Below are 16,633 nucleotides of genomic sequence, written 5' to 3'. Positions count from 1 at the left end.
TCGAAGAAGAAAAATCCTAGAGAGGCGCAGTTGAGGGAAGGAAAAGGCGGGGTGACGTGCTGCCATCTCAGGAGAGCATTGAGGATCCGCTGAGCTAATATACCATACACCCAATCGTCGTAGCAGTTGTTGGTTGCATTATCCCATTTCCAGGAGGGCATATCCGGGAGGGCTTGGTCGATGGCAGTTGTCTGCCATTTCATGGTTTGTTGGCCCAACGCATGTGGCCTGAGACATGCTGGGTGACATTGCCTCCTTGTCCTCTCAGGGAAAGCGTCTTCGGACGAAAGACGGAACACGTATATTTGCAGTTTATGATTGAGATTCCCAAACAGAAATCGTTCGGATGAGATCCACGCTGGCTCGGACCCGACTGTGCAGTTGTCTGAAAACCCACCGGGATGCTGCTGGGAGTACGTAAGTCTTTGTCAAGGGTTTCCGTGTTTCCGTTTCGACAGGCTCAAACATTTCATTTTTGGCTTCCCCCGTAACTGTAACTCGTTACTGCCATGTGCTCGTGTCGTGTTTAATTTTTGAACTGATGTGACAGCTGTAGCCGTCACTTTTTTCATATAGGACCTATCTACTCCTATCCAGCCAGTCCGTAGTATGTTCAACGAAAAAAACAGAACCAAACGCCACTTGCCAAAGCCATTTTTATGATACAACAGCCAACCGCCGACTATTGTCAACAAACACTTGGTATCGAGCCAATTGAGGGAAGGAAGTAGCCCGCCAGAGCTTACTCGCTGTCGTCATCATCGTCGGCCTCGCCAGACTTGGAAGCCTTCTTCGCGGCCTTGGCAGCCTTCTTCTCAGCCTTTCTGCGCTTGCGCTCGGCACGCTCATCGGGAGTCTCGCCCTCGTGCTTCTTGCGCTTCTTGCCATCCTCCTCGTTGTTGGCAGGAGTAACAACAACGCTGGTAGAGACAGTCTCCACAACCTTCTTAGGAGTGACAGGCTCAGTAGCAGCAGCAGCAGCAGGAGCCGCATCGCCGGCGGGAGCGCCGAAGTCCTTGTACTCAGAAACCCACTTGGCGGGGGTAGCCTCGTTCGGGCGTCCGAACTTGTCCAGCTTGCCATCAGCCTTCATCTTCTTCTTCTCCGTAGCAAGAGGACCAAGACCCCATCGTCTGGGGTACAGGTCACGCTCCATGATGCATCTCTTGACCTTGGCGACAACACCGTGATCTAGACTCCGTTAGTTGTGGGTCCCTTATGTATGGTGACGAAAGACAAACCGCATGTTGACATCTCAACAGTGGACATCTGGGCGATACCAATAGCAATGGCCTCACCCTTGGTGGTCATCAGGACAACCTCATCGTGGACCTCAATGGCGGATTCTGCACAGGAAATTAGTATGCCTGTCTTTCATAATGACATCTTTTACGCATGACATACCGTATCTCAACAAACCCGGAAGCATGAGCTTAGCACCGTAGCAGACAGCGTTAACCTGGGAAAGTACGTCAGTATCAGATGCAAAATGTTTTGGCTTGCCAATCGGTCTGAGACGAAGACCATAGGGTTGCATCGCAGGTGAGGATTGAATAGTTGCAGTAGAAAACTTACAGCGCTGTCCTTGACCACAATACGCTTGTAGCCAGTGAGAAGAGTCTCAAGTGGGGAGATGACCTTGCGCAGGTAAGACTCATCCCTGGTGTTGTCCATCATCCACTGAGCATCAAGCACGTCGTGCAGAGTGACCATGCCCTTGGACTCGTCCATGGCACCACTACGCACTCTGCGGAGCTCCTGCATGTGGCCACCAACACCCAACAAAAGACCCTATGTTAGGTTAGCAATCGAGTTAAAGCCTGCAAGGTTTTTTGGTATTACGTACGAGGTGAACGCAGAGAGTACGGATATAGGTACCGGCCTCGCAGGAAACCCAGAAGACACCGAGGTGGCGATCCTTGAATCGTGGTCAGCAATGCTTTCGAAACTGGAGTAGATCGCCTTACATTGTCAAACTCAATCAACTTTGTCTCGTAGATGGTACGGATACGAAGCTGACGCTTGACGGCAGAGATCAAAGGCGGGCGCTGGAAGAGGGCACCAGTCAAAGCTACACAAAGTGTTAGAATGATGTCGTCAAGTGCGATACGGTCGGATCGGACTCACTCTCGAGAGCGCGAGCAAACTGGGCCTGGCCGCCAGGCAGCTTGTCGTGGAGGCGGATGACAGCAACGTACTCCTTACCAGCACCCTGCTGGGACTTGACGAGTCTGGTAGCACGGTCGACGCTGCAAGGAATTTTGTCAGTTGGCGTTCATAGAGCAAACAGTTCGTCGGAACTGAAATGGTGTTACTAACCAAACAATCAAACAACCTGAGAAAGTTAGCAAAACACGTTCGAGACATCAATGTGGGACGGGTCGCTACTCACCAGTGACCTTGGGATCAAGGGTACCGCTGTGACCGGTCTTCTCAACACTGTAAAGGTAAAAAAGTTAGCAATGCCTTTACTAACTTGCAAGGTATGTGAGAAATGAAGCAGATGTCCCCTCGAAGTCTTCCGAACGTGATCCTCGTTGACGTGCTGGCGGCAATGGCTATTCCCATGATTTGTGACACCAAGATCCCAGGACAAGGCAATCCACACTGGCCGTTTCCAAGCAGTCTTCCGCAAAACTTTCCCAGGTTGACATGCAAGTCGAGCGTGCTGGCGTGGATTGCCTTCGTAGCCTTGCGAAATGGTCTGGCCGCAGGAGACCTGTCGTCACGTCGGGAATTTTCTTTTCGAGTTATGCCACCATCCTTGTCTCTGTTTCGCAAAGACCCAGCGGGCCACGTGCGCGCCACTGCCCAGAAAAGAAGCCCACGAAACCATTGCCATTTGCCTTGAAGAATGCCATTGCCGTCGATTTGAATCCAAATTGGTCGATTTCGAGGAAGACATCGCACGAATCGAACACGGGGCATCGGTGCGATGCAGATAGGAAGGAGAAGTGAATATTGCATACCGGAGCATACGCTTGACCCAAGCGACAACCTCGTGGGAGGAGGGCTACGCAACAAGTCAGTACATGCAGTCATCGGAGGCAATCATTATCAGTGAAAACATACGTTAGAGGGCTTGTCAAGGTTGATAACACCGCTGGAGATGTACGACTTGATGTCTCTCTTCAGAGGGCTGCATCCTGCCGGAATGGGGGTGAAGTGACCCGTCCGGACGAGAACTGCAGGCCAGTCAGTCGCGTGAACTATCTTCAATCTGAACACGAGCATGTGCTCCAGTCCAATGGGAAGGAAACTTGCGCTTGTCGTAGTTCTTGAGCAACAGAGGCCAGTTGCTGGTGTCCAACTGGGGGACAGCAGCCTGAGGCTTGATGGCGAACTCCTCCTCCTCACTGTGCTTGACGATTTCCATGGCCATTATGTCCGACTTTGTCCCGAAACGACAGTAACGCGTTGCAATGGGGGAATATGTCGGGGGGTTGTTGGGCGTTTGCAGCGGTAGATACTCGCGAACGTCCAAGAGGAAGATCTCGTGGTGTTGGGAGGACTTCAAGCTTCCCAATCCAAATTTTTTTTCTTCCTGCTGTGGGGGGAGCTGCCAAAAAATCCGTTAGACCCACAATGTGGCGTCGGACAACCATTGAGTGGACATTATTGGTCGGTGTGTCGGGTTCAGCCACAGGACCCAAGACGCGACTCGGTTCCGTTCCGCCTTTCGAACATGGATTTCTTAGTATTTGAGGAAAACATCACACGGCATTAGTGACGGTCCGGATGGATTAAAGCCACAATTATGTTTAAGGTGTTCAAACCAGACGGCAAACAACGTCATCGCAAACTTCAAGCGGCAAATATAACAGAGCTCGGATTGCCATGATGCATATGAATTTCATATTATCAGACCACGATGAAGACTTATCAGATTCATTCGGTATCTTCAAACTCCAAACTCCCGCTAAGTCCAAATAGATTCGTCAAGGAGCACTGGCTTCTTTGGTCCAGTTATTTACAGCCCCAGTTCATTACCAAATGAATTGCACATCATTAAATGTATCCTCTTCTTACGTTCTCTTCTATCACCCCATGATACGCAGCTGGGTTATGCTCTGCGTACATTGTATGCGCAGGATGCTGAAGTATAGGTGGGCTCGGGTGCCTCTGTCGCGCGTCCCACTCACCATCGACCTCTCTCAACTCATATGACTCGGTTCTTCCCTTGCCTTTGTTGGATTCTTGCCAACCCTGTTCCGCGTCGTCACCTCCAAAAGCAAGGCCGATTTCCTGAGGCTGGCCCCTCTGGTTTACATCGTTAATCGGCCACTGCATGTTCTGCGCCTCCGTGCCGCTAACTGGACTGTTATACTGTGAAGAGTATGGCGAGAAGTATCTCGGGAAAGGCTTTTCGCCTTGCGGGCTCAGAGGGGACTCGTCCCAGCCACGTGTTGGTCTCGAGCTGTTGGGCGTGTCATCCCAGCTTCGCAGCGGCCGTTGGCTGAGCGGAGTACCATTAAGTCCGGCTACGTTTAGTGGCGACGGCCAGCCAGTGGCGGGTCCCTTTTGCTTCATCTCCAGTCTCTTCAAGAACGCTCTTCTCCTCCTTTTGCCGTTCCACACAATGCAGAAACCAACCACACCCAGGATAAGAAGCAAGGCGCCAATCGCAATACCAACTTTGGCTCCCAGGTTGATGGGGCCATTGTCGTAGTTTGGCACGTACGTGTTCGTTGGCATCGGGTCAGTGACGTTGACCCGGGTCTTGGAGAATGGCGAACCCTCTACCGAGACTGTCTGTCCGGGACTGGGCTTTTGTTGACACCCAGCATCTAAAATGGTGATGACTAGAAAATCGTCAGTCGATGAGCTACAGTTGCATCAACGGGAAGGCATACAGTTGGTCAAGTAGTGTCTGTCCCCGGCACGAAGACAGGCTGCACAGCTGGAAATCTGATTATGGTCCCAACCGGTGCAGTAATCATATTCAGTACCGTTAGGCGCCAACTCGTTATACGTTATGGCCTTTTGCAATGGTTCGCAAGCAGTTCTGTTCTAAGGGTTACTAGGTAGGACCAAAGGCGTCGTCGTACGTTGACATACCTCGTGAGACACGGACTTGAACCGACATTGGGGTTATCTGGAAAGCCGAAGACGCAGTACGAGACAGCATATCGGAGGTTGTCTAGCTGCGTTAGTCAAGCTTCGCCCTGGACTAGGACAGACCACGTACAAAGGAGCCATTGAGTATCCGTTTGAGTTTGGGTAACGAAGTCGCTGGTCAACTCGCAGGACAGGCATTGCTGGTAAACACGACCCGCGCTGCTATCAGCGTAGTCCTCCTCTTTGCATACAACATCGTCCTCCGTTGTCGCATCCAGCACGTTGCCGCAGAGTGATTCGCAAGGTGAACCCTTCGCCACGTGGATTGCTACTGCGTGGCCGAGCCAAAGGCCGAGGGCCGCCGCGCCTGTCGCAAACTTCATCGTGATTGATTACAGGAACAAGGAGCTCCAATTATATATCGATTTCTTCTCTCAAGAAGGACTTAGGATGTTGTCTGCCGCCGCACGAATATACCGGTTTTCAGTCGATTGCTGAGGGGCGAATCGCCAGTGTTACATGCCTGCGGAGGTCGAATGGGACACCCGAATGGCGAAGCACGCAGTGGTAGCTTATGCACTGCGCGAAGAGGAAGAGCGAGCCCCAAACTAATAAGCTCAAGATATCACCAAGTGACGACTTTGGTATCGAAACCACAGACCTGCGAAGCGGCGCCTCATATGTGTTTCGGTGTTTGCAAGAGAGAAGATGGGCAGTGTGTGATTGTGACAAGAGGCGCAGCTATCTGCATCTTCATCACCTCGTTGGTTCTACGAGATTGTGTGATTGGGGTCCGAAGAATGCGGGTGGCACGGTGAAAAGCGTGCACTTCCGGCCTTCTCCTCACCTTGGAGGCAGACCAGCCCTCCCGCCAGGCCGGGGCTGTACCAACAAACATGACTGCATGCCCTGGTGAACCAATGCACCTGCCTAGAAAACAGGTGAGCAGGTCTGCAATCCCACACCGTTGTGGGCTTGGGTTGTAAACGTGGGCATTGGGAGGGCGAGATCTGCTATCGTTGCTGGTTCTCTTAGCGCCGAGGTGGATGGTGGCGTGCATCGTACTGACCAGCCCCCAGCCACTGGGCATGCAATAACCCTTGGAGGCGAGGAAGCTACGCTGCAAGAATCCCTGTTCGACTTCACACCTCAGCAACCTCTTTGGGCGCGGGAACCCCTCTCCGCCTTTTGATTGGGTGTGTCTTGAGCTTGTGTTTATGCTGGATGCGGCCCGTTGGACGGCCTAGCGCCCTGGAAGGGAGGAGAAGGTAGGGCGTTCCTGATTTCCTAGTCTGGTCAGGTTGACATACCAATTCCAAGAGCCCCAGTACAGGATACCAGAAGTCCGCCATGAGCAGAATGGTTTATTGTGACTACAAACATGTTGGACGACCAACAAACAACATATCTCCGCAGCGCTTAAAGCAATGTTGACCCGATCATCGACTCATCGCTGTCCCGAGTCACGGAATGATCCGATGCTCGGCTCATTAACCCGCCAATTACCACAACCCATTTCTCGTCTTCCTACCTTGTCACGAGCGTCTATTCGGCTGTCGCGGATGGCCTCCACATCCTTGACTTTCGAGAAAAACCATGACAGAACAACACCTTCCATTTGATGTACTACCGTTGTTTCTATCGAACAACTCTAGAAAGTTGATATTTTATCTCGAAGACGCAATGTAATCTCTGTCAAGCGATATGGCTGTGAAGCCTCGAGAGAGCATCTGAGCAAGGAAAGGTAAAGAACATGCAGTGAAAAATGCTCGAGTAAATTCTGTCAAAAACATGCAGCGACTTGTATAGAACTCCCACGTGCCAGCTCCTTCCGAATCTCAATGGTTTTCCTGTCCATCCATTCATCCAGTCATTATACGCCTTGATATCCCTCCCAAGTTGAACGAGATTGATGCACCTCGTCAACGAGGACCAGACTCCTTGCCAAACGCTCAACAAAACAAACGACAGTGAAAAAAAAAAAAAATAGAAAAAAGAAGGAGCTTGAAAAAAAAGGCAGAGCGCCAAGAAATGAGCACAAACTCCTTTGATATTCATGATATCCTCTATGTCGTAACGGCCTTTGATTCATCTGAGCTGGAGCCAATGGGCCTCTCTATACAACTGAGGTCGGAGAAATTGTTCGCCAAGTGTAACAATGGCGGCTCTCCCGTGCCAATGTCTTCATTTTCACGTATGAGAACCATTGCCCTGGGAGTTTGGGGTTCGAACCGTGGAGTAGAGGGGGAGCGACTTGATGAGATTGTGGCGATGGACTCGGCAAGCGAGCCAGGCGAGAATAGGAGATCGTCTCCAATCGTGCTGCTCACAGATCGCTCCTTCCCCTTGCTCTTGCTGCTAGCTGTGGCAGCTGGAGTTGAATTAGACCTGCTCGAAGACAATACAGAAGCTACTCTATGACCAGAAGGAGTAGAACTGGTGGAATTCCGCCCATGAACAGGACAGCTGAGAGACACGAGGGCCTCAACTCTCTCGAACCTTGCAATTGGTTCCGAGAAATGCGAGGCATGGGGTTCCTTTGATGCCGAGGAGTTGTTGCCTTGGCTTAGAAAAAGGTCCCAGTCTCTTTGGGCTTCTTCCGCAGGCTGCGAGGGGTCTCGAGGTACCATCCTAGGGGGCGAGAATACTGGCCCGGGGCGACGGCCTCGGCTAGTTGCACGGGATGCAGGGCGAGCCAGTGACTGTTCGCCTACACTAGGTGTTCTAGATCTGGAAAATGCTTCTCGCTGACTGCCTGTCGTTGACCCTGTTCTTGAGTGAACACTCATGTTGGACAAGGACTTGGTTCGTTGATGTGTCGAGTGTGAAGTGTTTTGGAGCTTGACGGTTGGGTTTTGGGCAGTGCCCGTGCCGGCGGCAGCTAGAATCGATGAGGCCTTCCCGCTGGGCCGACCCCTACTGCAGCTTCGAGACTTTGACGATGAAGGTCTGTTGGACTGGGAACTTTCAATACCTTCAGTGAAGCTTCCTTTCCGACCGACTGATTCGGCCCTTCGAGAGATTGATTCCAATTGCCGAGAAACTTCGACCGTAATGTCACGATGAGACAATGAATTAGACCTCTCCTGACTCCGTCGCCGACTGGCATTGCGTGATTTGGGCGACGAAGGACGGATAAGAAGGCCATCATGAAGTGATGTGTCCTCCAGTGTCTCGACGTTTCCAGTCGTAAATTTTGTAATACTGGTTCTGCTAGAGTTTCGAGGCATTCTCGGCTGCGAAGGGGCCCGCTTCTGTCCCTCAGGCACAAGGCTTTGAGATAATGGACCTCCAAGAGTGTTCATGTTTGAAACGGCGTTCCTGTTTTCCACGGTGCGGGATCTACTAGAACTTCGAGAATGTCTGTTCCTTGACGAGGCACGGTCGTGGTCGCCGAGTGCGGAACTTTGAGTTGACGGACCTCTCGAAGTCTCCACACTCACAACGGTGTCAGTCAAATTCTTGGGTTGGCTTCGACTGGAGTTTCGAGACGTTCTGCTCTGTGAGGGCGTTCTTCTGGAGTTCTTCGATGCCGAATCAGGGGGTTTCGCCGCAATGGCCGTCGAGGTTGTCCGAATGGAATTAGAGCTGTGTGCACGAAATGGCTCATCCTGCGGAAACCGCGAGAAGTTCCCGAAGCTCCGGGTTCTAGTATCATCATATTCTTGAACAGCAGTCCTCAACTCGGGTGACATTGGTGTCTTCAAAAGGCTGTCAGCTGGCCTCCAGAAGTACCGTGGTTCCGTAGGCGATGTCTCCTCAAAGGGGGTGATGGGAGTGAATGGCGCTTGGTTCATCGTCAAAAAGTCATCGAATATTCTCCTATTAGACACCCTAGTAGGGTAACCGCTAAGTGGAAGGCCGCTGTGAGGATATGGTGTACTGTCCTCAGGCGGACGCGGATTAGATGTGACAGTGCTGGTGGAGACCCCAGATTGATAGGACTCTGTTGATCGAACAGATTCAACGGATTGAACTGAGTGCATCGATCGGACCGATTGAATAGACCGACTAGATAACGGCACTGGGCTCCCAAGTTGCCATGGAGCAAGAGGGGGGGACTGCGGAATAACCAGCTTTGGCCTCATGTTCGACTTGACCGAGCTGTTAGAGCGCACAGAATGGATCGATTGAACCGACTGAATCGAGCGGCTAGATTGGGCACTCTGGGGTACAGGGCTGTCGGGTAGCCATTCATCGATGAGAGATGGGGGCGGGATAGTCAACTTTGGCCGCTCTGACAAAGGCGTTGGGCTCGGAGCGGTTGGCGTAGGAAGATTAGCATTCTCTGAGCCTGGCGAGTCTGCCGATTCTCCTTGAAGTATAACAGGCCGCGGGCCATACGACGGGGGGATCTTGATGTTGGGCGGTATCCGGGCCTGCTTAGCTGTTGGTTGCTTCTCTGGCGATTTATACAAGGAATATGAAGCGGCGGAAAACCCGCCAGGAGGGAATGTTCCCTGGTTCGGTGTATGTCTGTCGGATGGCGAAGTGCTAGATGTCGTCGCGTTGGGCGAGGACGGAGAGTCTGACGCCTTTTGCAGTTCGGAATGGATACCCAACGGTCTGTCGGGCTCTGGGCGGTGAACCAACTTCGCGTAGGGAGGGTTTTTAGTATCGACGACAAGGAGCTCTTTCTCACCACGACCTAGAAGGCCGTAGATTTTAACCTCTCCGTCCTGGATTCCCACAACCGCACTCGTTCCAGCATAGACGGCGTCATCTTCGATACCAGTCCGATTGCAGAAAATAACGATAATCTCGTCTTTGCTTTCTGCCCGAATTAAGGGCTCCAAACGGGTGATCCAGTAGGTTAAAGTGTCCATGTCGGGTTCGTTGGGCATCCGACTGAACATTCGGCCATCTTCCCGAGTCATCCATGCCATAGAAACAATCACCAGGTCAGAGTCGTATTGGAGGACATGGACTCCAAACTCGAAAGCATGCCAAGGCGCTTCGAACTTATAGGGGCTTTTGATGGTTAGCACAACTCTTGTTAAATATACATCACAGACTTACTTCAGATCCATGCCTAAGTTCAGATGTCAGCGAGAGTCTATATGATTACGTAGAGTAGAAGTCTTACAGATGCCAATGCAGGTGCGCCCCAGGCCAGGAATGTAACCCTCATAGAAACCGGGACCTTCAAGTGCCCATGTCTCGTCCGTGTAATACAAAAAACTTTTTCTGTAGTTGGCGATTGTCTCTCCATCTTCATTGACAACGATGGCTGAGTTATAATACTCTGGGCCTGTAGGCCAGCTGCCAGAGACGTCTACCTTCTCCGGGTAACCAGCAACGACTTTACAGTTGTACTTCAGGGCGGTGGTTCGAGCCCAAAGCGAGGTGATGCCAGAACCTGACGGCTCAAGGAAGGGAGAAATTTGTTGCAAAGACTTGAAGTTATAGCCTGGTGTGATTTATATCAGTTTCGATCCGAATGCAGACTGGGACGCAAGTCTTGCAAGTATGATTCAATGCATATCGTAGGAAGTCTCAGGCAGGTCGACGACGATGACCGGGAGCCAAGTCCTAACATACCTGAAAAGGCCAGTTCTGGCAAGACGAGAAGATCCAAACCTTCCGGGTTTGCTTTGCTCAAGACGGAATCCGCTCGGTTAAGGTTATTGTCAACATCTCCCACTTGAGGGGCGAACTGAAGACAACCTATCCTCATCTTGGTTCAAAAGCAAAGGTGATGGCAGAGGCGGACACGACGAAACCGCAATGCAGGCCGAATCTCTCAACTCCAATATCGGTCGACTGATCGCACGTCCCGCCGCAGGCCTTATGTTAACCAAAATATAAATCGACGAAGACATTCAAAGTATGTAGGTGCGGGACTACTTGAAAAAGGGGATAAAAATGCTGAGGTTGGAGGGGCTGCCAATCTGGGAAAAAGGTCGTGGGCTATACGGTAATATTTGGGGGCCTACCTGGCTGCTTGAGGGGGCAGGATGTATGCCATGCGAGTAGACCATGCAAGTTCCACGGCGACCAGCAGCATTCGTGGGCACTATGCAAGTCAGGTCCTGAGACTGCAATATCCAGTCAAGGTTATTTGGACGGAATACCTGCCAAACAACCTAGCAACCTGCAAGCCCTATGGAAGTTGTTTCTTTTGTAGGATTGGCAAACAGCCAACGGGAAGTCGACATTTGCCGCCTTTCCCCGTCAACTCCGCATGTAATTCGTCACGTTTCTAGCGCTATAACAGCACGGGCCACTCGCTAACCCTCAATCCCCCATCTGGGGTGTACGATCTCCCTCATTCTCTCACCCGCGTGAGCTTTATGTTCTCCAGCTCTCTGCTGCCGGCCCTAGGCATTCAAGAGGAAATTCTCTGTACCTGTACTGTGGTATAGGGAGCGATGATGTCTTCAGAAAGGCCATCCCTTGCCATTGTTTAGCCTGACCGCAACGGGCGTTTTTCAGCTGCAATTTGTGGCCAACCAAAGAGATACTACAGTATCCTCTTCATGTCACACCTTACCTCTCATTTGTTATCATCAGCCCATTGTAGGCCAGGATCGCACGTCCAAGCTGGTTAGCTTCTTCCTGCACTGCGCCTTGGGCACACTCTGTAAAATGGGGGGGATCGTCCCTAGCCAAGAAAGCTGTGCCGCTTCGCTCGCGTTCTGTACCCGACAATGGCATCCCCTTAGACCCCTCAACCCGGCACAGTTCTTGCTCCTGTCCCAACACTCTGGTTGAGTATGCGCTCGTCCCAGGCATACGGTTACCAATGTTGGCATCTCGTTGTTCCAACAAGTCCCACATCCCGCTTGTCTCGAATATTACTCTTTTAGTTACCAGTCCCCCCATCTTGTTACATGTGCCACATAATTCAACTCATCTGCTTTTTTTTGTGCACCTTACCACGGGGGGCTGGGTATCCGACATCTGCGAAATCAAAGCTGAATCCTGTCGTGTCCACAAAGTACTGGTACAATGGCATGGTACAGCTGCACGGTGATAAGAGAATCCTTTTAATGCCACCAGCAGTGGTATTTCTCCCGCTCATCGGTCACTTGCGCACGACCAATGTTGAGCAAGTGTGGCCGACAGGCATTAGTATTGGTCAGAGGAGTAGTGTTGTGGGAACGTTCGAGGGATTTCCGTGCCCTGAGTGGACTGGGCGAAGGCCAAGACGCAGGTCAGTATACGGGAAATCCGGTACGACCAAATTGAGTGTTTTCAACAGGGCAAAGACATCGACAGCCGCCTTTCCGCGGCAAAATGTACGTGGTGCAGATGCTTTCGAATAGTAATGTGCTTTCCGGGGATTGCGCAGGAATCATTTATGATGATAAGTGCCTTGTTTTGGCCATGATGTGCGATGTAGGTTCGAGATAAAGCTTGTCTACACCAGAATTACATTTTCAGTTATTTCTCTCATCCCCTGATGCCGTACTTTGTACATGTAAGCGCTAATATCGCGTGTGCCAGGTTGCAGAGCACATGTTACAGTAGTCGGTGACAGCCGGTGCGTTCGGCAAGGGGGCTAGGGTTTCTCGAAGATAGACAACAGACCAATCCTGCGTGGATCACAACCTCAAAGCCTCCCCAGGTTTTGAAAACATCGTTTTCAACTCGTGTAGATCCCCAAAATGGCGATTAGTGTCACGGGAACAACACCATAGGTTCCCTGGCTTCCCATTCCACTTGACCCCTTTCTGGAGAACGCCCCTCGGCTCCATGGGACAAGATCCTCTTAGCTACCTGGCCTGTTTAAGACAACGGCTTCGTGGGACTTGGTCCGTTGACACCGAGCAAGACGTGTGTGCTGACATTGTTGAAGCCAAAATAGGCGTGTTTGCGGCGATCCCGGCTATGCCCTAGTTAGCTCCATTCGTTGCAATGAGGATGTCTGTACTTACTTGACAACAGTCATGACTGCTTCATCAGTGGATTCATCATGGCCCCAAGAAATTGTCCAGCCGGCAGCACCCTGTTGACACTCACGCCCATAGAAACTCTTGGAATAAGTTTCTCCTTGAGCTACTGGGATTTCGAGGAAACAATACTCGCTCGAAGCATCGCCGGCTTGGATCGAGAATGAAATGACGATTGCCTCGGTGGGTGTCCCCTGATTGACAATGTCTTGACGTCTGTTAGCAATACGAAAATGATTTTTCGTAGTGATATTGACTCACACCTCGCAACATCTACAAGTTTCCATTCAGCAGCATCCTCGAGCACCTTGTGAGGATCTCGCATTGAAACCCCACGCTTGATAGGTATGGGATGAAGGTAAACCTTGGACTGCTGGGGAGCTGCTTCGGCACCTTCGAACAGAACATCGTCCTTGTAAGCGAAGAAAGGTACAAGGCTCTTCTTGTTATTGATGACCGTCAGTGTGATGAATCCATGATCATTCCAGCCACCATTGACATCGTATTCCGCTGAGGCTGGGCACTTGGCCAAGGAGAAGCCTGTCTGGTAAGCTGGGCGACCATCAGCAGCCTTGACCGTAAAACTGCAGTGCTTAGGGACCTCCGTGGTGTATTCAGAAATGAGGAAGCTGTAGTCGCAATGATTTTGATCTTCTGTGCAAACACGTTGAAAGTTCAGGAGACTCCAGTCTTCTGCATTCAAGTCGCGTGGCGGTTCAACAGGCTTGAGAGGCGAGGCGAATGCTTGGAAAGCAACCGCCGTTATGAAAATACAGGTTTTGAGCATCATCGTAAGGGTTACGTTGGCGGGGTCTTCGTCGATGTTCGTTATGTTTTTGAGGTTCTCATCAGTAAAACCGGCGTGAGTACTTAAATATGCCCATGAGCCACCCCATAAGGCGTAACAGAGGGTATGTTTAATCTTACTTCAGTCGATGTTTGTAACACAAGCATCTAGCAGTTTTCAATCGTGAACCCCGGTTTAAGAAATGAAGAGTGTCGACGTGCAACCCAAACCATCATTTCCCAGGTGTAACATCTGAAAGGTGGAGACATCAAGAGTCGCACACCCATAAGGTCGCCAAGGCCTTCATGTGAAGTTTTTAGATGAGATGGGGAATCACGACCCTCCCAAGGCCATGCGCAGCTACATCGTGTGTTACAAGGAGAAATCAAAGGTAGCAAACTTTAGCACTGTGGCCGAAGAAAACATGATGAGAACAGCCAATGCGGAAAACAAGTCGTTTTTGGACTTGAATGTTTGCTACAAGCAATCAGAATGCTTCTCGAAAAGAATAATAGGGCGATGAAAACATAGACAAGACATGGGAGATGACAATTTTATCCAGCATTACGTGGAAGACTTGGACAGGGTTCTAAAGGTATGTCAAATAAATATGTGAAAGAAGAGATGTCACAAACGAGACAAATCGAAACGCGCTGCACAGTAGTTCAAGTATGTTGGTGTGTAATCTTTTGGTGCTGAGAACACTGTGTTACAGCGAACGTTACTGGCGTGGCGAGAGAAGTGCTATGTGTACGGAGTAATGGGATGGAGATGTGTTACGGCATCTGAATAGCCGATGTTTGGCTGCCGGCTAGTAGAGAAATCAGTTTACCATGTTGAAGTTTCGCTCCAGAATCCAGGTCGGCGCCGATAGGAAGATGCTTTCTTCGTGCGTGGGAACTCGGGTTGGTGTTGGTACACTCGCACATTCAGACGGAGATTCTGATACAGAAGCAAACACAACAGCTCTTGCCTGGAGTCAAATGTCGAACAAGAAGCAGGCGAGACTTGAAGAAAGTAAGAAAGAAGTAAGATTTGAATCCGCAAAAAAAAAAAAAAAAAAAAAAAAAAAAGGCTAAACACAGAATGAGAAAGCCGTATTTGTGAATCGTCATGGCCAGAGCAGGATACTAAGACGTAACTCGAGACCTGAAGATCGAGGATCACGTAAGTCGAGAGGTAGTACTCCAGTTGAAAGTAAAAGATATGCCTCTGGTCAATCACCTCTGTTGCGAAATATCAAAACAACAAGAGGGAAACGACTCCTTTTATTAGCAACAGCAATGCGAACCGACCCGAGTTCCTGGGTCCGGGTCTTGAGAACAATACTTAATTCAATAGGCGATGCAAGTCAAATGCAGGACCCAACATCATGCTCGCACCAACAAAGCTCTGGCGATTATTTTGAACAGTCACTGGTAAGTTGCCATGGAGTGGAGGTATTGGCGCGAGCGATGGAAGAACCCCTCAGCGCCCTTTCATAATTCACTGAACTGATGGAACATTGGGGTGGTTGGTTCATGCAGCCACTATCACACTCGCTTCTATTCAGGGAAATTTGACTGCAGGTGACAACCAGACAGAGTAGCATGCGACACACACCTCATAAGTGGCAGTAAGACAGGTATGGTTTCCTGAGGCCTCGGTCTAGCCTTCAGTCAAAGTTGCGCCGATTGTTATTTGTGGCAGCGGCAGGATTGTCGAGTGCTGGCTTCAACCGCAGTTGGCTGATAGCCGCGCAGGGCTTCACTTCCTGAGGGTGGTTTTCCTAGGAGACGACCACTGGCTAACAGCTATTACAAAAAGGACCTTCGCCATTAATGCTACGTTCTCGGCAATGGTGTAATTGAGTATGAAGCGGCCAAGTACGAATTAACCGTAGGCCCATGGTCACCTCCACTGTGATGTGGTCTAAATCTTTAGCGAGGCTTGCTTGGCTCGTTCAACTAACAGCGGAGAGCATGGGGAAGACGGAGCAAGTTGATTGTTCTGAGCAAGATCTAGTCGCGTGGCAATCTTAGCCATATCTTAAAGTAGTCGAAGTGGTCTGATTTCCCCGCCCCCCGTCAGTCTTAACTCAGTCAAGCTGCCAGAAGGCGGGCCTTCCGGACGGGAAGACGGCCGCTAAATGGCTGGTTGAACTTTCCTCTGACAGGGGATGGGACGGTCGCATTCGTGGCCGGCGCCTGTAAGACCACTCAGTCTTCTGTTCCTCGTTTCAACTTCCCGTGTCCTACTGAACTTCAACCACTTATATCCGTTGTTTCCTCGCATCCTTGATCGACGTGCATTTGTTTGGCGCTGAGGAATAAAGCCTCCCTTGCTCCCATTCGTCAAGCTCAAGCCTGGGCGCGATTGGACTGTCAAGGGCTTATACTACACGCGATCTTATTGGACTCACATATACCCGCTCCTTCTTGGCTTCTATTCTCAGCTCAAATCCCCCGCCCGGCGATCTGGAGAAGAGTGCACGTTCGAAGAGCTTTACCTTCTTTGGGCTCAATCCTCTGGCCTTCCGCTGGCTGGAGCCAGTGAGACTACCACACACCCGCAAAAAATAGAATAACCTCTATCATGACAATGCTTGCAAGTGCAGAGCCGCCTGTCGTGCATAGAGATTACCGTGCCGCAATGTTACTTCTCAAATCCGGGAATATATGTGCCATGAGTCCCGCAGAAACGCATCCGGATTCTCTCAAGATGGGCTTTGGCTTCTTCTCCGATAGCTCTTCTATCCGAGTCTCCTCGTGAAAAGACTTAGCCTAACTACTCCCGAGTTCATATTCGAGAGTGATTTGCCATGTGGATAAGGTTGTCTGCGTTTCTCCTAACCTAAACGCCTCTTCCCCATCCGCCTTCCCTTCGCGGCCCTACTCGACATCCGTAACCAAGC

The 16,633-nt window shown here is 50.7% G+C and overlaps 5 protein-coding genes across 5 annotated transcripts; all 5 read right to left on the bottom strand.

The window, feature by feature from the left end:
* Nucleotides 1-742: 742 nt before the first annotated feature.
* Nucleotides 743-2,438, bottom strand: CTRU02_201867 (centromere microtubule binding protein cbf5; the record flags this gene model as incomplete). Its single annotated transcript, XM_036725221.2, has 9 exons — nt 743-1,191; nt 1,242-1,346; nt 1,405-1,459; nt 1,576-1,791; nt 1,847-1,918; nt 1,968-2,071; nt 2,128-2,249; nt 2,320-2,335; nt 2,393-2,438. Coding segments are annotated over 9 exons (1,185 nt in total), but the record flags the coding sequence as incomplete, so codon positions are not given.
* A 619-nt stretch (nt 2,439-3,057) lies between these two features.
* On the bottom strand, nt 3,058-3,382 carry CTRU02_201866 (TruB family pseudouridylate synthase; the record flags this gene model as incomplete). Its single annotated transcript, XM_070203940.1, has 2 exons — nt 3,058-3,139; nt 3,261-3,382. 2 exons carry the CDS (start codon nt 3,380-3,382, stop codon nt 3,058-3,060), a joined length of 204 nt encoding a protein of 67 aa, XP_070062522.1.
* Nucleotides 3,383-4,008: 626 nt separating this feature from the next.
* On the bottom strand, nt 4,009-5,441 carry CTRU02_201865 (lpxtg-domain-containing protein; the record flags this gene model as incomplete). The annotated part of the gene is made up of 4 exons (XM_036725220.1): nt 4,009-4,802; nt 4,854-5,005; nt 5,059-5,140; nt 5,189-5,441. The coding sequence occupies 4 exons, from the start codon at nt 5,439-5,441 to the stop codon at nt 4,009-4,011; spliced, it is 1,281 nt and encodes a 426-aa protein (XP_036582898.1).
* Nucleotides 5,442-7,124: 1,683 nt separating this feature from the next.
* On the bottom strand, nt 7,125-10,735 carry CTRU02_201864 (N-terminal amidase; the record flags this gene model as incomplete). Its single annotated transcript, XM_036725219.1, has 5 exons — nt 7,125-8,312; nt 8,559-8,976; nt 9,181-10,051; nt 10,151-10,468; nt 10,600-10,735. The coding sequence occupies 5 exons, from the start codon at nt 10,733-10,735 to the stop codon at nt 7,125-7,127; spliced, it is 2,931 nt and encodes a 976-aa protein (XP_036582897.1).
* Nucleotides 10,736-12,789: 2,054 nt separating this feature from the next.
* Nucleotides 12,790-13,743, bottom strand: CTRU02_201863 (uncharacterized protein; the record flags this gene model as incomplete). Its single annotated transcript, XM_036725218.1, has 3 exons — nt 12,790-12,889; nt 12,939-13,161; nt 13,215-13,743. The coding sequence occupies 3 exons, from the start codon at nt 13,741-13,743 to the stop codon at nt 12,790-12,792; spliced, it is 852 nt and encodes a 283-aa protein (XP_036582896.1).
* Between the last annotated feature and the right edge of the window lie 2,890 nt (nt 13,744-16,633).

The sequence above is a fragment of the Colletotrichum truncatum genome (genome assembly GCF_014235925.2).
Source record: "Colletotrichum truncatum strain CMES1059 chromosome Unknown Contig_0001, whole genome shotgun sequence".
Classification (NCBI taxonomy): Eukaryota; Fungi; Ascomycota; class Sordariomycetes; order Glomerellales; family Glomerellaceae; genus Colletotrichum; species Colletotrichum truncatum.
The sequence above is the reverse complement of the archived record's forward strand: the minus strand, read 5'-3'. Positions and strand labels throughout refer to the sequence as shown.